The sequence below is a fragment of the Cucurbita pepo genome, chromosome 13 (genome assembly GCF_057944985.1).
Source record: "Cucurbita pepo subsp. pepo isolate OVF chromosome 13, ASM5794498v1, whole genome shotgun sequence".
NCBI lineage: Eukaryota > Viridiplantae > Streptophyta > Magnoliopsida > Cucurbitales > Cucurbitaceae > Cucurbita > Cucurbita pepo.
Window position 1 is genome coordinate 12,040,967 of NC_141810.1, and position 22,783 is coordinate 12,063,749.

At 36.9% G+C, this 22,783-nt stretch overlaps 5 protein-coding genes across 17 annotated transcripts; 4 read left to right on the forward strand and 1 right to left on the reverse strand.

Moving 5' to 3' along the window:
* Positions 1-218: 218 nt before the first annotated feature.
* LOC111809126 (Transducin/WD40 repeat-like superfamily protein) lies at positions 219-1,720 on the forward strand. 2 transcript variants are annotated; one of them, XM_023695486.2, is made up of 2 exons: positions 219-830; positions 1,077-1,720. In XM_023695486.2, the coding sequence occupies exons 1-2, from the start codon at positions 365-367 to the stop codon at positions 1,619-1,621; spliced, it is 1,011 nt and encodes a 336-aa protein (XP_023551254.1). In that variant the 5' UTR covers positions 219-364; the 3' UTR covers positions 1,622-1,720. The 2 variants fall into 2 exon arrangements, with proteins under 2 accessions (XP_023551254.1, XP_023551252.1); XM_023695484.2 differs by having other exon boundaries at positions 220-1,720.
* A 1,908-nt stretch (positions 1,721-3,628) lies between these two features.
* Positions 3,629-5,696, forward strand: LOC111808971 (uncharacterized). The gene is made up of 2 exons (XM_023695235.2): positions 3,629-3,949; positions 5,431-5,696. The coding sequence occupies exons 1-2, from the start codon at positions 3,671-3,673 to the stop codon at positions 5,557-5,559; spliced, it is 408 nt and encodes a 135-aa protein (XP_023551003.1). The 5' UTR covers positions 3,629-3,670; the 3' UTR covers positions 5,560-5,696.
* A 1,758-nt stretch (positions 5,697-7,454) lies between these two features.
* EMB3131 (Pentatricopeptide repeat (PPR-like) superfamily protein) lies at positions 7,455-9,995 on the forward strand. Its single transcript, XM_023695359.2, has one exon. It carries the CDS (start codon positions 7,652-7,654, stop codon positions 9,839-9,841), a length of 2,190 nt encoding a protein of 729 aa, XP_023551127.2. The 5' UTR covers positions 7,455-7,651; the 3' UTR covers positions 9,842-9,995.
* Positions 9,996-10,406: 411 nt separating this feature from the next.
* Positions 10,407-15,341, reverse strand: LOC111809355 (uncharacterized). Of its 10 annotated transcripts, none has more exons than XM_087117076.1 (6): positions 14,892-15,341; positions 11,410-13,179; positions 11,249-11,320; positions 10,939-10,955; positions 10,758-10,854; positions 10,407-10,656 (listed from the first exon to the last, which is right to left on the reverse strand). In XM_087117076.1, exons 1-2 carry the CDS (start codon positions 14,983-14,985, stop codon positions 12,215-12,217), a joined length of 1,059 nt encoding a protein of 352 aa, XP_086973202.1. In that variant the 5' UTR covers positions 14,986-15,341; the 3' UTR covers positions 10,407-10,656; positions 10,758-10,854; positions 10,939-10,955; positions 11,249-11,320; positions 11,410-12,214. The 10 variants fall into 10 exon arrangements, with proteins under 10 accessions (XP_086973202.1, XP_086973200.1, XP_086973197.1 ...); XM_087117074.1 differs by having other exon boundaries at positions 10,407-10,671; XM_087117071.1 differs by having other exon boundaries at positions 10,407-10,671; positions 10,758-11,320; positions 11,410-11,977; positions 12,063-13,179.
* A 3,320-nt stretch (positions 15,342-18,661) lies between these two features.
* Positions 18,662-22,325, forward strand: LOC111809354 (protein IQ-DOMAIN 11). Of its 3 annotated transcripts, XM_023695799.2 has the most exons (6): positions 18,662-18,792; positions 18,977-19,412; positions 19,498-19,854; positions 20,183-20,401; positions 21,145-21,273; positions 21,663-22,325. In XM_023695799.2, the coding sequence occupies exons 2-6, from the start codon at positions 19,338-19,340 to the stop codon at positions 22,254-22,256; spliced, it is 1,374 nt and encodes a 457-aa protein (XP_023551567.1). In that variant the 5' UTR covers positions 18,662-18,792; positions 18,977-19,337; the 3' UTR covers positions 22,257-22,325. The 3 variants fall into 3 exon arrangements, with proteins under 3 accessions (XP_023551567.1, XP_023551568.1, XP_086972930.1); XM_023695800.2 differs by having other exon boundaries at positions 18,691-19,412; positions 21,145-21,231; XM_087116804.1 differs by having other exon boundaries at positions 18,695-19,412.
* Positions 22,326-22,783: the final 458 nt, after the last annotated feature.

Sequence of the window (22,783 nt, forward strand, 5' to 3'; positions counted from 1 at the left end):
CCAAGAGGAGGGTGGACACGAGGCGGTGTGCTAGAAAGGACCCGGGTCAAACAATTGTAATGAGAACCTTACGTTAAATAAATTAATCAAAAAATAATTTTTTTTTATAAAAAAAAACCCTAAATAAATTCATTAAAAAAAGAAAAAAGAACTCAAAAGCTCGAATTTTAAGTGGCCCACAGAGAGCTCTTCTATGAACAACCAAAAGTATCCGTTGCACCGACCCTTCTTCAGTTCCACTTTTCTCCAAATTTAATTCAATAAACAAACGAGCGAGCGAACCCCAATTCTTCACTCCTCGCAACGGATTCAAAGATTCCCCTTCTCCTCCGCTCCCCCTTTTCTTTCCCTCTCTTTCTCTTCAATGGATCCTTTTGTAGCAGAAGCAGCGACGCCATTGTTGCATTCAACAAGCTCCGACACCAGCAGTGACGCCGACGACAACACTCCGGCGCCCTCCTACACCTTCGATTTGAAACAAATCGGATTCCGCTGCGATTTCCTTTCCAAATCCCCATCTGGGTATTGCCCGTATCGGCAACTGGCGGTTCTCTCCGGCCACATCGGCTCTGTTTCTTGCTTAGCAATGTGCGGCGAGTTCATTTTAAGTGCATCGCAAGGAAAAGACATAATCGTATGGCAACAGCCGGATTTAAGGGTTTTCACCCGATTCGGCCATGGTGAAGGATCTGTAAAGGCAGTGGTCACCGTAGGAAGCAAGGTTTTCACCGCTCATCAAGACGGAAAAATCAGAGTCTGGAAGGTTTCACGGCGGTCGGAGAACAATTTCCGCTTGGTAAACACACTCCCAACAGCGAAAGATTATTTGGGTAAGTTCATGAAACAAAAAAACTATGTTCAAACAAGAAGACACCATAAAATCCTCTGGATTGAACACGCTGATACCATTTCTTGTTTAGCAGTTCATAATGGATTGATTTACTCTGGTTCTTGGGATAAAACCCTAAAAATTTGGAGGGTTTCTGATTTAAAATGCTTGGAATCCATTAAAGCTCATGATGATGCGATTAATGGGATTGTTATCTGTAATGGGATTGTTTATTCCGCTTCAGCAGATGGGAAAATCAAAGCATGGGGAAGAAAAAAACAAGAAGAAGAACAAGAACAAGAACAGGAAGAAACCCATTGTTTATTAGGGATTTTAGAGGGTCATAAGGATGAATCGATGAACTGTGTGGTGGTTTCCGGCGACGGGAAGTGGGTATATGGGGGAATTTCAGATGGGTTCTTGATGGGTTGGGAAAAAACAGGGGAATCGGTGAGCTGTTGGAAGGTGGTTTGGGAGAGAAGGGCTCATAAAATGGCGGTGCTGTGTGTGTGTTTGATGGGGGAGTTTTTGTGCAGTGGATCGGCGGATAAGAGCATAGGGATTTGGAGAAGAGAAGCGTTTGGAAGGCTGTGTAAAGTTGGGGTGATAAATGGGCATGACGGACCAATTAAATGCTTACAGGTGGCGCCAAATGGTGTGGGTGAGGGATTCTTGTTGTACAGTGGTAGCCTTGATAGAAGCTTGAGGGTTTGGTGGGTTTCCAAAGCTTCCGCCATGGGAGTTGGAGCTTTAGTTGCAGAGGATTCAAAGAAGGCTGTCGTCTCCTTCTGAGCTAAGTCTTTGATGAAGCATTGATTGGTTCTTTTATTCAACCCTTCATTGCTTCATCAAATTTCTATGTTTTTTTTTTTTTTTTTTTTTATACAAAAATATTATTTTTAGCTTTCAAATCTTATTTGATTTTTTCGGGTCATTGAAATCGAGGTCGAAATCGAGCTTCCTCTGATTTCGAGTTATGAACTTGTTCGGGTTCGGGTTTTGAGTGAAATTTAATTTTTTTAAGGTCTAATTTTTTTTTATACTAATTTTATGTAATTTATTTTATGGAAAGGGTGGTGTGTTTTTTTTTTTATATATATATATATAAATGTTGCAAATTGTGTGAATTTTTGTATACAATTTTTTTTTTATTGTTTTTTTTTTTTTTTTTTTTTTTTGGTAATATTCAATATTTAATGTTGTATATGATGTTTTATTAAAAAAAAATTGAGATTTTAGGGACTTATTATACATTTTATTAACTTTAGAGACGACACCCGAGTAAAAGAGGGGTACATAAATGAACTGAGTACATATCTAAATGAGAGCAATCATGAAGATAAGATGACTAAGAAATGAGTAGAAGAATTGAAAGTCAGTACTTATTCCAACGAGGTATACCTTCCTTTTCGATGACTCAATCCTAAGAATTTCATAGTTAAGCGTGTTTTATTTGGAGCAATTATAGGATGTCCTCCTATGAATTTTCCTGTGATGTATGTGATTGAAGACAAAATATGTTGGAATGACTCGTATTGATCAGTGGAGATAGTCTTCACTCTAATAAGCAAGGAGTAGATAAGATAACGTGACTATGTCGTAGGGATAGTCTTCACTTGAAATCTCGCGTTTTTATTTATTTATTTTACTCGACTCTTAATTCTAATACAATCAACTAAATATAGAAACGTCAGCTCATTGTGACAATTAACCGCTTAATAACATGAGAATAATTAAATTAATTATCAATTATTTGGTGTAAAATATTTGGTGTACCAATATATTTATTAATTTAGACTAACATTTTTTATAATACTAAAATTAAAATAATATTTTAACATAAAAATAAATAAAAAGATAAAAATGAAGGCAAGTTTGGCTTGTGGAATCCGCAGGCGGTCAACCGACGAGAGTCTTAATCCAAAGTGGGGGAGCGCTGGTGAATAATTAACCACCGAAAGCCCAATTGGAACCCACTTTATGGAGCCATCTTTGACCAACTCTTCATGTTTAAGCATACAATGGTCCATTTTTTGAACCCTAAGTGGTCCTTCGCCAAACATATTGCCTTTCAAGACTTCACCATCTTCAAACTCTTCCCATTATTTTACGATTATTTCGTTTTGGTTCTCGAGCTTTTTGAAAAGTAGTTATAACTTTAGTCTTCTTTATCAGCCGTGTCTAATAGGTTTCTATGTTGAGTTTCGTGGAGTCTAATCATCGAGACAAGTCAATTTCAAACTTGTTGAAAGACCTTTTTTTTTTCTCTCGAGAAAATCGAACAAGGGCGTGCTATGGGCGTAAACCCTTTGCAACTCGACCCTTTCAAGTGAGTTAGGATCGATTTTCTCGGCTTATTGAAAATCTAAGGACCTGTGAAAATTTAATGTGGTGTTGTGTTGAACATACTTTGACGCTTAAGTCGATGACTAAAATGATATTGATTTGAGTTAGCATAAAATTATATACAAACATAAAGAATGAGTTGCATTATTGGTAGAGTTCTGCGTTAGTGTTTAGTGTCACAGTCTCTCTCTTGTGATAGCGAGATAACGATTATGCGACACTTGTTCTAACTTAGTGTACAAGATAACCACGTAAAAATTGTAATTCATGGATAATTTGGACGTATGATCGAGTGTATTTTGGAGCATTTTAGCCGTAATGGGTATAGACATGATTTTGGTGGAACGGGCATGCGGCTAGCCAGTGGTCCAAGTGGGCTTGGGCCAGAGTATCTCATAGGCTAAGCCGAAGTTCGAAACCTGCTTGGGCCATCCATTAATACACAACTTTCAGTCTTCAACAACGTCCATTCCAAATCCGTACTCTTCAAGAGCTATGGCGAGGCTCCTTATCTCGACACGAGCCTTCTTCCCCCATTCCACTCTCCCCGTCGCTCCGGCGCGGGCATTCTTCAGACCTTCCAAATTTTTGCCGGCGGTCAGATTCTCCGGCGACCATTCGGCGGTCAAAACCCTACGACTGGTGACGACTCGTGCCGGCGCCAGCACCAGCAGTTACATCTTCGCCTTCTCTATTCCGTTCTCTCTCATTCTCGTCACTGCCCTCACCGCTCTTAAGATCGGCGATAACCTCGACAAGAAATTTCTTGAGGAGGTACACTTTGTGATTTCTAATTTCGCTCCATTTTGTTTTTGGGACTTAATTTTTACGGAGATTCTGGTGATTTGCCGTTCATGTTTGGTTTAGATACGGTTTCTTGAGTTTTGAGATAAGATTTCATGTAATGTTGAGGGTTGTGTGATATTAATGCAGATAACCTGTTTGATTTAATGCTTACTGTTAAGGAAAATCACATTTTCTAATGACCGACTGTTAGAATATTATGGTTGAATTAGTATTCTTGTTTGAAATTAGTCTTCGGAGACATGGTTTGGCTTCTTACATGGTGGCACCTAAGCTAGGATTATGAAGTCTGTTATTAGTTTTTTGAGGCGAAATATTACAAGGTTGAGAAATTGTTACTAAGATGCATTCTAGTTGGCTCTGCAAGTGCTTATTTTAATTCCAAGATTGTTCAAACTTGTACTTATATGGGGATGATTGCTTTTATTTGTTAAGCACTTTCTCTAAGTTCAGTGGGATCATAAAAAAAGGAGAGGTACCCCCACCCCCACACCCAAAAGTTGCCCGCTTTGTGCCTCTCTGCTCAAAGGCTTGTTTTTGTAGATTCATGACCGTTTGATTGAATGATCCCCCACTTGGATAGGATAATCTTGTATCGAAGGCCTCATTCCTTGTAGTATATGGTTTCAGTTCTCACCCGTCACCACCACCACTAATCTCAGGAGAGAGATACCTATTAGGAATCACGAACCTCCACAATGATATTATATTCTCCACTTTGAGCATAAACTCTCGTAGCTTTATTTTTTGTTCTCCCAAAAGGCTTCATAACAACGGAGATATATTCCTTACTTATAAACTCATGATCATTCTTTTAATTAGCCCATGTGCTACTTCCTCCTAACAATCCTCAACAGTACCTTCTTAAGCCTTGTTCCGAAGGACCACAATGATTTTAAATGACTAAGACCCTATTTGATAATTGTTTGATTTTTAATGATTATATTTGTTTTCTGACAATTTCTTTAGGATATTTTTAATCCTTCCAGGAAACATAGTTCAAAACCAAATTCCATAAACGAAACCAAATTTTTAGAAACGACATCATTTTGTTTTCAAATCTTAACTTGAATTTTGAAAAACTTCACAGATAACAAAACAAAGACACTCATAGGTGGAAGTAGTGTATGTGAACTTAGTTTTCGAAAACTAAATGTTTATCAATCGGGACTTGAGGTTTTTACGTGAGAGCCCTAACTTAGGACTTTGAAGCCGTCTCAAAACATTTCCAAGTCCTTCCCACCTTGGTCACCCCAAGACCTGTTTAAAGCAGGAATATTTTGGAAGCATCAAAATAGAAAGAAGAAGATAGCAAAAACCACATTGCTAAGCTCTTGGATGAGTTTGATCATGGCTCTTCACTTCAACCCACATTATTGTCATAAAAAAGAGATGAAAAAAAGAAACTTAATTCATTTTTCTGAGTTTCTTGTATGTTGTTTGTGAATCAGCTTGCTCTTAATCAAGCCATCATGGAGGAAGATGAGGAAAACAAAGATGATGGTTCAGGAATATCTTTCGAAGAAAAACCAGCCCTTCCACGAACTCGCAACCGCCCTAAAAGGGAAGCCGAGGTATGAATAATTGCTTAGTTTTTTTTGGAGGTGTTCATATGATTGGATTAGACGGCTGAGAAATGGGCAAGGAACTTGGAAACTTCCCTGTATATTGTAGATATACATTATCAATAAAATAAAACTACCATATTGCATGTTCATTTGTTATCAAGTCTATAACTGGTATCAATTAGAAATGGCATACCCATGATATTTGAAATTGTTATAGTCTGAAGCATTGAATGTTTTAGAAAAGTTATTAACTTGGTAGAAAATCAATTAGCTTTTAATGCAAGATATAATGTAGTCAAGATGCAGGTGTATTTCTTACCACCTAAGCTTCTACACTCTGCAAATAGGCAACAAACGTTGAATGACCTCTATGTTCTGCTGTAGTTGAAATTGTTTTTGATCCCTCTCCCTCATAAATATTTACATTTCCATTAACTTTTCACTTTCTACTCTAAGGAGGTCATATTGGAAAGTTGAGGTCATTCCCTTGCGATTTAATACTTGGAATACTTCCCTCTTTTACTACTTGTTGGCAAGGTATACTTCTACTACGAGACTCTCGACAACCATCAATAGCCCTATCTACAACGAAAGCTAAAATTGATACTTCCCTCTTATACTACTTATTGGCCATGTATACTCGCCACTACGAGGCTCTCGATAACCATCAATAGCCCTATCTACATCGAAAGCTAAAATTGATACTTCCCTCTTATACTTCTTGTTGACTACTTGTTAACAATGTATACTCGTACTACGAGAGTCTCGACAACCATCAATAGTGCTAGTCCTATCTACAATGAAAGTTAAAATTGTGGCACTTTCAATCGTAGTACATGAACCAATATGGCAAAACATTCTTTAAGTCATTTGAGACCCAAATAAAGTATGCCCAACTTACTACAATAGTATCACTCAATATGGATGATATAGGATGGTATAATATGATCATATAGGATAAGCATTGATATCTACTTCTTTATTGTGTGTATGGATTGAAATATCGCTCACAGTTCTAATGATATATCAAGATTCGAGTAACTTCCACAACAATATAAGGAAAAATGTTATTCAATCATATTGTCGTGAATATTGGTCTTTCAAACTTAATCCAAACAAACATTCTAGTATCATCCTAGTATGAAATTATTGTAGATTTAGAAAGAATATTAACAAAGAAAAAAGAAATAAGATAAAGATTTAAGAAATAGGGATTCCATAGAGAATGAGCCGAGCTTCTTCTTCCCTCATATACTACTGAGGGAAGAATGAGGCTCTTCCCTCATATACTACCGAGCTTCTTCTTCTTCCATAGAGAATGAGGCTCTCGATAACCATCAATAGCCCTATCTACATCGAAAGCTAAAATTGATACTTCCCTCATATACTACTGTTGGCAATGTATACTCCCACAACGAGACTCTCGACAACCATCAATAACCCTATCTACAACTAATGCTAAAATTGATACTTCCCTCTTATACTACTTGTTAACAATGTATACTCGCACTACGAGACTCTCGACAACCATCAATAGCCCTATCTACAATGAAAACTAAAATTGTGGCACTTTCAATAGTACAAGAAGCAATATGACCAAACATTCTTAAGTCACTTGATATTCAAACAAAGTATGCCCAACTTACTACAATAGTATCACTCAATATGGATGATATAGGATGGTATAATATGATCATATAGGATAAACATTGATATCTACTTCTTTATTGTGTGTATGGATTGAAATATCGCTCACAGTTCTAATGATATATCAAGATTCGGGTAACTTCCACATTCCACAACAATATAAGGGAAAATGTTATTCAATCATATACAAACATTCTAGTATCATCGTAGGAATTATTGTAGATTTAGAAAGAATATTAACAAAGAAAAAAGAAATAAGATAAAGATTTAAGAAATAGGGATTCCATAGAGAATGAGCCGAGCTTCTTCTTCTCCTTCCACAAAGCTTACAGCTTCAGAATTCTTGAAGCCCTCTGTTACGATTACGAACCTGAGAACATTTTTCTTAAGCTAAGTGCACAAATTATGCGATTTCAGCATCCAATTTCTCCAAAGAAGAGGCATCAACATCCCACAAATGCCCCCTCAAATCCCCTCAAAACCCTACAAGCAATACTTCTTCTATGGCCACCGCCACCGCAACCCCAAGCAGCACCGCCCCACCGTCTACGGCGGCCTCTTCACCAACCGTCAATCCCTCACTCCACCCAACCCCGACAAACCCATTTCCCCAAAACCCCAACCCTTCCATCTCCGCAACTGGGATCCTGATCGCCCATTTAAACAACACTCCAACCTTACGCCGTCGCCCTCCGAGGCCTTCTTCTCCAGCGCCCTCCGCCTTTCCCCAATTGCTCGCTTCATCGTCGACGCCTTCCGGAAGAATCAAAACCAATGGGGTCCGCCGGTGATCTCTGAACTCAACAAACTCCGCCGGGTTACTCCGGACCTTGTCGCAGAGGTTCTCAAGGCTTCTCACCGCCGTGATTCTAACCCCATTTTAGCCTCCAAATTCTTCTACTGGGCTGGGAAACAAAAGGGGTTTCATCACAATTTCGCTTCTTATAATGCTTTTGCTTATTGTTTGAATCGCCACAATCGCTTCAGGGCTGCTGATCAGATTCCTGAGCTCATGGATTCACAAGGTAAGCCTCCTAGTGAAAAACAGTTCGAGATTCTGATTAGAATGCATTGTGATGCCAATAGGGGTCTTAGAGTTTACTATGTGTATGAAAAGATGAAGAAATTTGGGGTTATTCCTCGTGTTTTCTTGTATAACAGGATTCTTGATGCCTTAGTCAAAACAGGTAATATGGATTTAGCTTTATCTGTTTATAGGGACTTTCAGGAAAATGGGTTAGTGGAAGAGAACATTACCTTCATGATTTTGATTAAAGGGTTGTGTAAGGCAGGGAGGGTCGATGAAATGCTCGAGCTTTTGGGTCGAATGAGGGCGAAGTCGTGTAAGCCTGATGTGTTTGCTTATACAGCAATGGTGAAAGTGTTGGTTTCTGAGGAGAATTTGGAGGGATGTTTGAGAGTTTGGGATGAAATGATAGCTGATAGAGTAGAGCCTGATGTTATGGCATATGGGACCTTGATTACCGGATTGTGCAAAGTCGGTCGGGTGCGAAAAGCGTTCGAGTTGTTTCAGGAGATGAAAGGGAAGAGGATTTTGATAGACAGAGCAATTTATGGGTCCTTGATTGAGGCATTTGTGCAGGATGAGAAAGTTGGATTAGCTTTTGATTTGCTGAAGGATTTAGTAGATTCAGGGTATAGAGCTGATTTAGGGATATATGATTCTCTTATTAAAGGTCTTTGTAATGAAAATCAAGTCGATCGGGCGTATAAACTCTTTCGAGTAACCATACGAGAGGATCTTAGGCCAGATTTCGGAACGGTGAAGCCTATTATGATTCAGTACGTGGAGACGAGAAGAATGGAAGATTTGTGGAAGTTGTTATCATTGTTGCAGAAGTTGGAACTTTCTATGGATGATGTTCTTTCCAAGTTTATGTCTCTTATGGTCGAAGAGGAGGACAAGACAAGCGCAGCTCTAGATGTGTTTCGTGGCTTGAACGATAAGGGCTATGGCAGTGTTGCGATATACAATATCGTTATTGGCGCTCTTCACCGCCATGGGCAGGTGAAGAAAGCGTTAGAGATCTACAATGACATGAAGAGCTCGAATATCGAACCAGACTCTTCAACTTACTCGATTGTTGTATCGTGCTATGTTGAAGTGGAAGAAATCCAAGAGGCTTGTGCATCTCATAACAAAATAGTTGAGCTGGGTTCGGTTCCTTCCGTGGCAGCCTACTGCTCTCTTTCCGAAGGTCTGTTCAAAATCTGCGAGATCGACGCAGTTATGATGCTTGTTAGAGACTGTTTAGCAAACACGGAAAGTGGACCTCTGGAATTCAAATACGCTCTAACGATTCTCCAAGCATGTAAATCTGGTAAAGCAGAGATAGTGATCGATGTCCTTAACGAGATGGTGCAACAAGGTTGCCCTGTGAGCGCGGTGGCGTACTCGGCGATCGTATCAGGAATGGGCAAGTATGGGACGATTGACGGGGCCAAGAAAGCGTTTTTACATCTGAAGGAGAGGAGGCAGATGAGGGAAGCAAACTACATTGTATGTGAGGAAGTGTTAGTTGAACACATGAAGAAGAAGACGGCAGATTTGGTAAGATGTGGGTTGAAATTTTTCAATCTTGAATCCAAGCTGAAAGCAAAAGGAAGCAAGCTGCTATCAAATTAAGAACATAATTATTTTCCTCACTATTTGTTCATCAATAAAAACTCTTTCTTTGCTGATATAGGAAGGAAATGTAATTGAAACAGAGCGGATAACTGGATGAAAATGAAAAACGAGAGCATTCTAAAATATTGAATTCCTTGTTTCCGTCTTTGTTCCCTATTTTATCCACTTTGTATCATATCTAAATGATCTCTGGATTCAAGCCGAAGATGCAATGTTTACTCGATCATTATTAAATCAACTACAGTTTTTTTTTTTGTCAATAGAGGGAGCGCCTTCTATTTTTAACAACTATTTTTAACAAATCATGAACTAGATCAGAATCATTGTCATCCAGTTCATATGAAGCAATTCCATTTTCTTCATCAAGTCGATATAGAAACTAAAGGTCTGAAGGTCTTAAACAACCAATTCGACAAAACAACTCAAAAGAAAAGACCTTAGAGAAATATTCTCCATTTGATATTTTTACTAAAAAAAAATCAATAAAATAGAATGATGTTTAATAAAAACCAAATAATGTTGTATATACGAATCAAATTAAGAAAATTATCTAAAAATCTAGTTAAAATGTTCAACTAGCAATCTTAAAAATTGAAATTTAAATATAAAATTTACATTGTTGTTCAGAATCTTATACCCTACTTGTACTTATAAACAAAATACTACAAGATGAGGATTATCACTGGACGAGAGAGTGAATAGAAGCAGTAATAAGTCAAGGCTGCAAGCAAAACCACTCAAAACCAGTGTTGATTAACAACAACCCTCAGCCAGTTTATTTTCATTCAGCATTTCAATCCAAGCACGCAACTCTGCCACCAGAAGATCTGATCAAACCAAAACTAGCCGTCCAATTATGCAATTTACAACACAGAAGCCAAAGTAAATCAGAAAATGGGTGAGATTAAGACACCTGGAATTTTGAATCTTATGCAGCTAACAGCAAATCCATCAGTGTTCCTACAAGAAATTTCTTGGATCCCATTTTGATAACAATTTTGCATTTAGTTCTGTTCATGGTTAGTAAATAAACATGATTTTTTTTTATGCAGAAGACCAAAGCAAAATAAAGGACGTTATCAAACAAGCCGTACCTGAATCATTTCTTTACCTGCCAGTGATAAATGAGAAAGGATGTGTTATACAGAAGAGTTGAACATTTTCACCTCACAAAGAAGAGTAACCAAACACATCAACCAATCAATGTCCATTCCTTAAATTAAACATCCTGCACTCTTAAATCTTATAATTCTTTCATTGGACACTCGAGAAAAGGTTAAATGCTCTGTTCAAGGCTCTTTTTCCTACTAAAGACCTTAAAAGCAATGACAAGAATAGCTGAACATAAGCAAACAGAGCATCAACACAAGGAGGCTGAAAATAACATGCTTGAGAGGGACTTACCTCTTCCCACTTGGAACTTTCTTCTTCTGTGTTGGCCAACCGTGTTGGACTCATACCCTCGTCCTCCTAGACCTTAAAAGCAATGACAAGAATAGCTGAACATAAGCAAACAGAGCATCAACACAAGGAGGCTGAAAATAACATGCTTGAGAGGGACTTACCTCTTCCCACTTGGAACTTTCTTCTTCTGTGTTGGCCAACCGTGTTGGACTCATACCCTCGTCCTCCTATTTCCAGATCATGGTTTTATCATATTCCCAACAGCAGAATTCTCATTTCTCAGAACAAGGACCTAAGAACAAGAACAAACTGCATATCCAGAGTGTACAACACATTTTTAAGAAGCCAATTGTCTGAATATTTCTTCTTGAAAAAAAAAAGGAAAAAAACCAATCATCTGTGAGAATATGATTCTGAAGTAAAATAGGTGAAGCAAAAAGATACCAAAAAGTGAATTAAAGTAGTCAATCATTAATGAGGAGAATAGATCAACTAGCAAGGTTGGCGAATGAGGGAGATTATCAAGATGATGTACAATGGAGCTCCACGATGTTCTTGGCTAAGATTAGGCCATCACACATACAAGTCATAATTGGATTGATAGTAGAGCTGTTATTGCCTCTATAAAGTCTCCCAAAAAGAGGTTTCTCAAATCAAAATGATACATACTTAATGTGGCCTGATCATACAAGGATCGCATATTGTAAGGGGAGGAATCTACCTATTGACCTGCAAAAGAACCAAGTCACTCATATTCAATTCTTTATACCAAAAATTCTGCAGTCATTCTTGTTGAAATAAAGTTAAAAACTACCAACAAAAACATAGATGATCCTGCAGTATCAAAGCAAAAACAGAAGTGGTTGGCTACTAGTGGGCAAAATCAAAATTCATGTGGCCAGTCAACTCCAACAACCAAAATAATCTCTTTGAAGCTTTGAATATCCTCCAACATGAAACAGCTGATCAAAATCTTCCCCCTTGTGGGTTGGGTGGAATGTTTCCTTGATCCCTACCTCCAATGTAATCAAATTGTGCATCTTTTGGCCTCTTGCCATACCTATACTTATATTTCCACTCCTGTTTGTTACCGTGAATATTCGACGGCATTCTATCAGGTAAATTTCTGACATTCCGATTGTAATTGCTATTCCCAGGCCTATTATAATGATCAAAATTACTGGCACCCTGCTGGTGCCTGCTCCATGAATTATTTCTTGCATCACTGGTAAACCCTTTAGTCTTCCAGGTGGCAGCACCATCTTGATACTGCACGTTAGCTCTCCAGGCATTGTCTACCATACTTCTTGCATCTCTAGAAAATCCTTTATTCTTCCAGGAGGTGACAACTTGATTCCCTTTATCCTTCCAGGCAGTGTCCACCATACCCCTGTTCCTTGGGTCAATGATATTGTCCCAAGGATTGCCATCATTATTCACCTGCCTCGACTCACTTAAATTCCACTGGCTCCATCCTTGTCGTTTAGTTTCAGTGAATTGGTTACCATGTTCCCAGGGATTACCCACATGACCTGGATCTTCAATGTGACTTTCTGTCCAAACAGAACTGGAGTTCCTTGTCCTTTTATTTTTACACTCCAACCAATCATCCTGTTGTTTCATATTAGGATTGTAGTATGCCCAATCCAGTTCCTCAATCAATTCAGGATCCATCTCTGGACTCCAATCGATTTGTTCAATATATTTGTCCGGATCAGGCAGATTGATATCACACTGATGGCCGTTAATGGCTGCCCAATAACGTCTTTTAGCATTATGGAAAGCCTCTTCACAAGCAGAATCATCCCAATTGACTACATTAGTATGACAATAAATAAAGTTCTTGGAATCAACTATTTTACCCCATGGCACACAGCCGATCTCTTTGCAAAATTTCTTTTCCCATAAAGGAATGCCATCTCGCCAATACTCTACACGAAGAAGAAACAATGAAATTAATTCAGAACGATTAAGTTCACTGTTAATAATATGGATGAGCATCCTACAAAACAAGGTGTTGCATTTTTTGTTTAGCCAAACAAATAAAAATAATACCATCACACATTTCCAAATGCTTTGAAATCGGTGAAGAGATATAAATGGAATATTTATTATTTCAATTCCTAATATTTGGTTTAGGTTTAATTTAATCCTGAAGCTTTAACACACTCAATTTGATAGAACCCAAATGTATCGAAAGATAAAAGATACCCGAACTACAAGATAGACCAACTCTTCGAGGTACTTGGACCCCCTTTTTTAAGATCTCTCACAAGCCCTAAATCACTCACCAAAATAAAGTCGACCACCTCCCTTTCCACTCTCTCTCTACTTATAACCAAATATTATAACACTCCCTAACTAACTACTAATATACCCTTAATAGCAGCCCTTTACAATGATTGACATGAAGAATACACAAAAGGGCATCGAATCCTCCTCAAGTTTCCAGTCTACATTTTCAGTTTCAAGAAGTGGAAGAGTGATTAGATACAAATTTGTTTGAAGCTTAATTAAGTGCTAATCTTATGACTAATCAAACTTGTTTTGTGGAAAACTCACTTGTCAATTTTAATCCCATAAACCACCGTAAGCCACCACTTAGCCTTGTCTGAATTGCAAAATTTTATAGAAATAGAAAAGAAATGTAAGTTTTAAGGAGGTACAATCAAATTCATCCCTATTTCCTACAATTACCACTTTTCATGAGATTTTTTCTTCTTCTTGTAATGTAATAAGATGGCAACATCATCTTTTAACAGTAACCATCAGCAGTTTCTATGGTTCATATATTTCTGAGAAAATGGCCTTCTATTAATATTATTAATCAATAAAAGATCTATGATACATGAAATAAGCAATACTCTTAGCCCTAGAACATCAATCATCTAGAAATAAGGTACTTATTTTTTCAAATTGGGAGTAGTTCTAACAAAATTAGAAAGGACCGCTTCCAGTTTCATAATTACTACAACTTCCAATTTCATGTTTAACATGAGAATATCATCTTCATCAATCTCACACAGCCCACTGATCACATTCACTTTCTCCTCTTTCCAAAAAAGATAAAAAGAAAAGATGTTCTAACAAAATTAGAAAGGACCGCTTCCAATTTCATAATTACTACAACTTCCAATTTCATGTTTAACATGAGAATATCATCTTCATCAATCTCACACAGCCCACTGATCGCATTCACTTTCTCATCTTTCCAAAAAAGATGAAAAGAAAAGATGTTACATTGCATTTTTATTCATAAACTACTCAAAACAGTAACCTTATTGCCCGTAAATTACGGCAGACATCACATTCACAAGATTACGAAAAAGATAAGAACGTCCTTTCTGTAAAAATCTAAATATGAAATAAAATAAAGCAAAGGATCAATCAAGATCCCAACCAACTCCAACCCAAGCTTCACTTCAACATTTTGCCTAAAAGCCATTCTTCAAGACAAAACTGACTAAACAATCCAGATGTCCATGCAATTCAACAACTGAAATAATGAATAATTTCTATCCAACAACTAACGAAACTAATCAAAGAAATCGAGTTCCATTCAATTCAATGACGAACATGAAATTTCACTACAAAAGAAACTCACAGCACCCTAATTCTAAAAACAACAAGGGAAGAAAATCACCTAGCGGAGGATCTTGATCGTAATTTCTTAACGCCGACCAAGGAGGCTTCTGATTCCGAAAATTTCTCCTAGGCCGTTCTCTCCAATTACCCATTACATCAAACAAAAACCCCAAAAAACAGATTCGAACCACGCGATGATACTCTCAACAGTCAACAGCGAATCACATAAACAAAGAGAGGCCAAGAATTGAGACGCAAGCCGTGTTGTGGCACCGAAGAAATCGAACAGAGTGAAAACAGAAGAGCGCCAAATCTTAAGAAGAGAGACGGGATAAATGGCGAAATGAGTCGGTAATTGAAGTGATAAAACTTGGAATTTGAAAGAGAAATCGAGATTATAGAATAGATAAACAAAGATCAAAGGCTGCGGCTGCGGATCTTTGAGCGAACTGACCGACCCGTTTCGTTCTTCTTCTTGAACACACTGCACTACGTGGATCTGTACTTCCATTACACCAACTTTATACTTTCTTTAGGTTAAATTACAAATTAAATAATAATAATAATAATAATAATAATTAATTCGATTTTGTTTCTAAATAATAAACTTTAAAAATACTTATTAAATACTTCTTAATTAAATAGACACGTGTAATTCATCCTAAATTTTGTGTTTATATTTTATTACTAATGGTGAAACCTTAATTCTTTTTTAAAAAAATTAAATAAATTACATTTTGGTCCTTACAATTACTTTGGCCCCCAAATTAATCCTTAATTTAATAGCTCTCTCAAATTACTGATATTGACGTGAAATGTTTAAAATATATCATAAATAATAAATTTAAATTTAAATTTAAAATAATAATAATAAAAGTATAGAAAAAAAAATTTCTAAAAAAATATTTAAGGATTAATAATTATTGAGGGCAGATTGAATCTGAGATGAATGTAAGACCACCTTTTTAATTTTAGTTGGAAAATAACGATGAAATCTGAACTGTTCAATGAAAAACGAGAAGTGAGCAAAGTGTCACGGTCATACTCGTCCAAGGCGTGTTGTCCATGGCCACATGCTCATTACAAGCCCAACTCTTTATGTCTTTTCATATTCTTGTTTTACTTTTGTATTTCTAGGGAGTATGACGTTTCAAAAATATCATGTCTAGAGCTGTCAGACATGAAATGTCTAAGAATGTACTATAGGGGGATACGACTAGTTGTCAACTTCTCCCTACCCAAGGTTATATACTGTAAGCTGTTGTTATTTTTCTCCTGCTTGCTTATATAACGTCTCTTTCAAAAATCTCTCTCTGCCCTCGTTTTCTAAAACCTTCTCTTAAGACCGAGGCCAGAGGCTCGAGCATACGTCGCTTGGCCGTAGGCGGCGCAAGAACGAATTGGCTTAGCTAACTTGTCGTTGGAAAGTGAGTGTCGCACAATCGCGAGTTTGCTGCCATTAAAAGTGCGATTGGGTTCGCGATCTGAGCAATCCGAACAAAATTCACAACACAACCCAACTCAATCCTCTATTTTCGAGTTCGGTTGAATTGGGTTCTCGAGTATTATTTTTAAAAAATTATTTATCTACATGTTATATCAATAACTAAAATCTCGCAAAACTCAAATGTCAAATATTCACAAGTTCCAAGCATCATTAACCTCAGTTACAATGATCAAATATATTAAATTTTTATAATAATATAAAAAAAATAGTGCAGGGTTGAATTATAACATTATTTTCAAGTTGTACAGGTTGATCCGACAAAAAAAAAAATGTCAACTCACAAATTGACTCGATTTTTCGATTTTTCAAAAATTCAACTTAACCCAAATCGAAAAAAAAATTAATCCAATTTAATATATATATAGTTCGAGTGGGATAATCAAAACAGATAGGATTCTTAAATTACATAAACACCCTTACCAATGGAGGATTATTTACTATAGAGAATTTCTTATTTTCCATTATAGTATATTCTTATATATTAATGGATAATGTGAAATTTATTTTATTTAATATATAACGTCTTGAACTATATAGAATATTTATAATAATATTTAAAAAAAAAATAAATAAATAAAGGTGAGAATATATGATGAGAGGGCCCATTTTGTGGGTCCCACTACCAGCTGGCATCCCTGTTCCATTCAACCATTATGCTTTGTTTTCTTTCTTACATTCTCCCATTCTCTCATCCCTTTCAACTCTTCAAATTTCCCATTTTACCCTTCATTCCTCTTTCTCTCTCCCTCTCATCATTCATTTTTAAAAAGTAGTTACCCATCGTTATAATTACTTCAAACCATTATTTATTTATTTATTTATCCTTTTTATCAAATTAAATCGAAAAATTAAATAAGTATTACCATTTTAACCTTAAACTTTATAAGTATTACAATTTTAACCTTTTAATAAGTTCTTTCTGAAAATATAGTTAAAAAAAAAAAGTTATATCTTATATATTCAATAAATTATTAAAAAAATAATATTAGAGCTTCGTTTTTTAATTTTTTGCTAATTTATTAATTTTACTAAAGTTGTTCGAGGATTTAATTTGTGTAATGGTTAGCTAACCCTTTATTTTATTAAAATTAATAGATTTATGAAGATTTATATATTACTTTCTACGAGCGAATTAGCCGAAATTAAATTAAAGGTATAATTTAATAAAATTAAAAATTTAGTGTTAGTGAGCTTAGTTCAAAAAAATTAAATATTGGCGGATTTTATTATTTAAGACAATAAATCTAAAAGTGGAGATTTACAAATTAAAATTAAAATTCATGAAATTAATTAAAATTAATTAAATTTATATTTGAATATTTTAATTCATGAAATTAAAATATGGGTAAAAGTTGAAAAATAAAAAATAAAATATTATTTTTGGAAAATTAATTGAAATTATAAAAAGAAAATGAAAAATAGTAAATAATAGGAGAATAAAGAGCTTAGAAAGTACTAAAAAAACAAATAAAAACAATAAAATACTGTTTCCACTCTGTACTATTTATTTGTTTTGAGAACCATTTTAAATCCATAAATTATTTATTTATTTATTTATAAATATTAATTATAATTTTTCTAAATAACCCCAAAAAAAAATAAAGGCTTCACAGGAACATGTCTTAAATTACACATGGTTTGGTGCATGAGTTAGTACTTTGACTAATAATGACTGCTTTATCAATCATGCTGAAAACTATTTATTATTATTTTTTAAATATTCAAATATAAATTTAAGCTACGTTTTATTATTATTATTATTATTATTATATTATATTATTTATTTATTTATTATTTTATTAGGAGCGTTTTTTGCATACGGTCTGGAATGAGTTGGAGTGTAAAAATCTTTTAAACCAATTTAAAATCTTGGCTGGGTGGATTGATGACTCAACCAACTGAAAATACAGCGTGGTTGGGTTAGGTTGTTAAGTTATTTTTTTTAATTGTTTTAAAAAATTCATACTTATTCACGGTGTATGTTACATTTACAAGTGATAACCTATCAATAATAATCTTTAAAATAGGGCGAGGTAGGGTAGGGTTGAGTTGAAACCTTATTTTCAAGTTGGTTGAGTTGACCCAATAGAAAAGATGTCAACCCATTTTCAGGTTGGTCGAGTTGGATCGAGTTGACCCAATTGAAAAATGTCAACCCATGAGCTAACTGAATTTTTAATTTCCCAATTTTTATAGTTTGGGATCCATAATTGGGGTTTGCGGGGTCAATTGAACAATCCTAATTAAAAATAAATAAATAAATAAAATAGTTGATAAATTTATTGGAATGAAGAGGCAATTCGGTAATTTGGTACCCAACAGGCATTTGAATATGTTTGATGCATTTGAGAGAAAAAGTAAAGGCTGTGACAAAGGAATGGGAGGACCCATTAGAAGTCACAAGGATTTTTTTCTTCTCAAGAACCCACTGAAGGAAGGGTTCCCACAAAAGGTAGACCTCTCAGTCCTCTGCCACTCTTTTTCTTTTCACAATTTGTGATTGAAAGGCCCACAAAACTGGAAGCAAGCAATTCAAACTCATCTCAAAGAGCTAAGAACGCATGAATTCACAAAACATGAAAGTATTGAGTTGACGTCTTTTCACGTTTTGTCCATTTGGGTTCTTCTTCTTTCAGAGTTTCTGATGATTTGGGGAAGATCTGGGTCTGGTTCTGGTTCTGGTTCTGGGTTTTTTTGCCTACAAGGTGTTCGATGAAATGTCTCCTCCATTGTTTTCTCCTGTTGATGGCTTCAAGCTCCCTTTTGAAGGTTCTTCAATGGCTTCCTCTACTTTTTTTCTGTAATTGGGATTGAATTTTGAAGGACCCTTGATTCATTTTTTGTGTTACTTGGACAACTTTTTGTGGTTCTGCAAATGGGGTTCTGGTTTTATTTTCATCTGTTCTAGAACCGAATATTTTCCCAACGTTGGGATTGAGATTAGTTTAGTTACTATTCTATTTCCGTTGCTCATTGATTGCTTGCTGGTGCTCTCAAATGGGCAACAAGAAGGGCTGGTTTTATTTAGTCAAGAAGCTTTTCGTTTCAGAGACACAGACAAAGCCTGAGAAGGTAAAGATAGATGGATGGATATATTGCTTGATTTTGTAACATGTCTTCAACTAATCATCAATGCCAATAAATGTTGTTTTCTCAGAAGCAAAAGAGGTGGAAATGGGTGTTTGGAAGGATGAGGAACAAGAGACTAGCCACACTGACAGCGCCGTTGCCATCAAAAGCGACGATGAGACGAGAAGAGGAGGAAGAGGAGAGGAAACAGGCTCTTTCTGTGGCCATTGCGACTACCGCAGCGGCCGAAGCGGCAGTTGCAGCAGCTAAGGCTGCTGTTGAGGTTGTGTGGCTCACAGGGACCCCTCAATCTCATCAACAAAATGCTGCAGAAGAACCCTGTAAGCCTCTCAAGAAGGCCCCTCCATCTGATCTTCTTAGGCGTGAAAGGGAAATCCATGAGTTTGCTGCTATTACTATCCAAACCGCTTTCCGTGGCTTCCTTGTGAGTACTTTCTGACCATACTTTCTCATTTAATTCAAGGGAATAAGAATGAACATGCTGAAACAAATTGGTACTGTTACTGTCTGAGCTCAAAAAAGTAGAACCCATGGAGCTAGATTTGAAATCTTGTACTCTAATCTTTTCTTTTTAAGGAAGAATCATTCAAGAACTTAGTCTTTTGGATGAATATGATACTCATGAGCTAAAAGACTAGAAACAGGAGGAAGGGAATATCAGAACTTTTTCCTAACTTGGGTATACAATTTGATTCTCCAGCCTTGTTCTACGCAGTGATATTTGAATCATTAAGTAAAGAATGTACTTGCAGGCGAGAAAGGCATTGAGAGCACTGAAAGGAATAGTGAAGCTACAAGCAATTATTAGAGGGAGAGCTGTTAGGCGCCAAGCCATTGCCACTTTGAAGTGCTTGCAGTCCATCGTTAGCATACAATCACAAGTCTATTCAAATAGGCTTCACCCTCCTCAAAACACTTTCAATTCTCCTGAAACGAAGCAGTTTCAGAGCTTGAGAGATAGGATCATAAAGGTAGGCCAAATCAAAGTATAGCTATATTGATTGATCAACTCTGTTAAGAACTGGTTGGTTTGATGATATTACTGTTTCTTAATACAGCCAATTGAGACAACAAGTCGTTTCATAGGCTTAGCATGTGTGAGATCCTACATCGGTTGGGGAGGAGAACGAAGCATTCTTTACAAGGGTGTGGAAACCTCTCCCTAGCAGACGCGTTTTAAAAACCTTGAGGGGAAGCCTGAAAGGGTAAGCCCAATGAGGACAATATCTGCTAGCGGTGGACTTGGGCTGTTACAAATGGTATCAGAGCTAGACACTAGGCGATATGCGAGCCCGAAGGGGTAGATACGAGGCCGCTAGCGGTAGACTTGGGCTGTTACAAATGGTATCAAAGCTAGACACTGGGCGATATGCGAGCCCGAAGGGGGTGGATACGAGGCGGTGTGCCAGCAAGAACACTAGACGCCGAAGGGGGGGGGGGGTGGATTGTGAGATCCTACATCGGTTGAGGAGGAGAACGAAACATTCTTTATATAAGGGTGTGGAAACCTCTCCCTAGCAGAGGCGTTTTAAAAACCTTGAAGGAAAACCCGAAAGGGAAAGCCTAAAGAGGACAATATCTGCTAGCCGTCGACTTGGACTGTTACGTCGGACTCTTCTTTAAAGACCTATGATCTACAAAAGATCTCCATTTCTAATGAAAGTAGGACTATTGTTTTCTCATTCACTTTTTCCATTGTTCATTGATTTTGAAGTTGGATTCCAACGATCAAAGGTGGGATGACAGCCTACTATCAAAAGAAGAAGCCGATGCAGTGTTTTGTAGCAGAAAAGAAGCAGTGGTAAGGAGAGAGCGAGTCAAGGAATACTTGTTCGCCCACAGGGTAAATAGTACTAATCAACCCTTTATAAAACAAACATTGTTCCTTTGCTTTCTGAAGTCAAATTTATGATCCTATTAGGTTATGGAGCCGAATTTTTTATAGCTTAGTCCACGGTTATACATAGTAAAACGGTAAATGATAAATTGTTAAATAGGTATGAATAGTAAAAACCCATATATGGTAGATAATTATATAGGTTATATCTGGTAAAGTTATATACGATAAACTAAACTGAACTATATATATACTTATAAGAGCTTCAAACATGTATTTTCATTTAAGTTATCAATATAAACCTTTAGCCAATATTTCTTTATCTACTGTTCTTTGTGTTCATCTAGATCAAGGGTGTGTTGTCGTGTGATCCTAACACCTCCACCATTTTGCAGAGATCTACGGAGTCCGAACGAAAGAAGGTAAGAGGAAGATGGAGATACTGGCTAGACCAATGGGTCGACACCCAGCTCTCCAAAAGCAAAGAACTCGAAGATTTGGACTCAATTTTCACCTCAAATCCAAACCCACCAACAAAAAACACAGAAGAACTCCCCAACCAATCTCCATATCAAAATCCAGCTCTGAAAAAACTCTCCCACCACAAGAAGCAGCGTTCACTGGGAGGCGGAATAGACTCAAACAGCTCATTTTCAAGCTCCCCACTGGTGCCAGCATACATGGCGGCCACTGAATCTGCAAAGGCAAAAGCAAGATCCTTGAGCTCCCCCAAGCTAAGGCCAGCAGGGGGATTGGACAGCTGCTCCGATGGGAACTCGCCGTGCAAGACAAAGCTGCTCTGTTTGGTGACTTCAACGGCGAGTGAGGTCGGAATTAGCAGCGGCAGAAGGGGGTTTCAGCAGCAAAGGTCGCCGGGGTTGAAGGGGCTTCCAGGGCCTACGAGATCAAGCAGAACTCTCAGTAAGGATTTGAGCATTGATTCTGAGCATTCCTTGCCAAACTGGGATAGACAAAGTGCCTTCCGATGATTGTTTTCTTGTTAGGCATATTGATATAAAATTAATACAGAAACAGTTTGTGGCCTTGTTGTGCTCATATATCTATTAAAAATGTGTTAACAATCTTACCTAAATCAAACTTTTAGAACGAACTCACGTAAACTCAGTCAGTGTCATTAGACATACTATATTGTTCGTGTTGGATGATGAAAGTCCCACATCGGTTAAGTAGGGAATGATCATAGGTTTATAATCAAAGAATACTAACTCCATTGGTATGAGGTCTTTTGGGGAAGCCTAAAGCAAAACCACAAGAGTTTATGCTCAAAGTGGACAATATTATACCATCATGGAGAGTCGTGTTCATCTAATATGATACTTGATTTTTGTTTTAGTTCTCGAGGTTTTTGTTTTTGTTTTTAGTTTTAAACCGATGAATACAAATTAAGAAATAGGAAACGAGAACGTTATCAAAACAGCCTAGCCTCGTAACCGAACCAGCGGAGGGTTGTAACCGAACCTTAGGAGGCCATTGATGACATTTGGCAAAGGATTAG

What these genes read in the sequence shown, in the direction of transcription:
- LOC111809126 (XM_023695484.2), top strand. Translation starts at nt 365, where the DNA reads ATGGATCCTTTTGTAGCAGAAGCAGCGACGCCATTGTTGCATTCAACA.
- LOC111808971 (XM_023695235.2), top strand. Translation starts at nt 3,671, where the DNA reads ATGGCGAGGCTCCTTATCTCGACACGAGCCTTCTTCCCCCATTCCACT. An exon ending in ACAAGAAATTTCTTGAGGAG is followed by an intron (nt 3,950 to 5,430) that starts GTACACTTTGTG and finishes TTTGTGAATCAG; the next exon opens with CTTGCTCTTAATCAAGCCAT.
- EMB3131 (XM_023695359.2), top strand. Translation starts at nt 7,652, where the DNA reads ATGCCCCCTCAAATCCCCTCAAAACCCTACAAGCAATACTTCTTCTAT.
- LOC111809355 (XM_087117071.1), bottom strand. Translation starts at nt 14,985, where the DNA reads ATGGGTAATTGGAGAGAACGGCCTAGGAGAAATTTTCGGAATCAGAAG. An exon ending in CGATCAAGATCCTCCGCTAG is followed by an intron (nt 13,180 to 14,891) that starts GTGATTTTCTTC and finishes TTCTTCGTGTAG; the next exon opens with AGTATTGGCGAGATGGCATT.
- LOC111809354 (XM_023695799.2), top strand. Translation starts at nt 19,338, where the DNA reads ATGGGCAACAAGAAGGGCTGGTTTTATTTAGTCAAGAAGCTTTTCGTT. An exon ending in CCGCTTTCCGTGGCTTCCTT is followed by an intron (nt 19,855 to 20,182) that starts GTGAGTACTTTC and finishes ATGTACTTGCAG; the next exon opens with GCGAGAAAGGCATTGAGAGC. An exon ending in TGAGAGATAGGATCATAAAG is followed by an intron (nt 20,402 to 21,144) that starts GTAGGCCAAATC and finishes TTGATTTTGAAG; the next exon opens with TTGGATTCCAACGATCAAAG.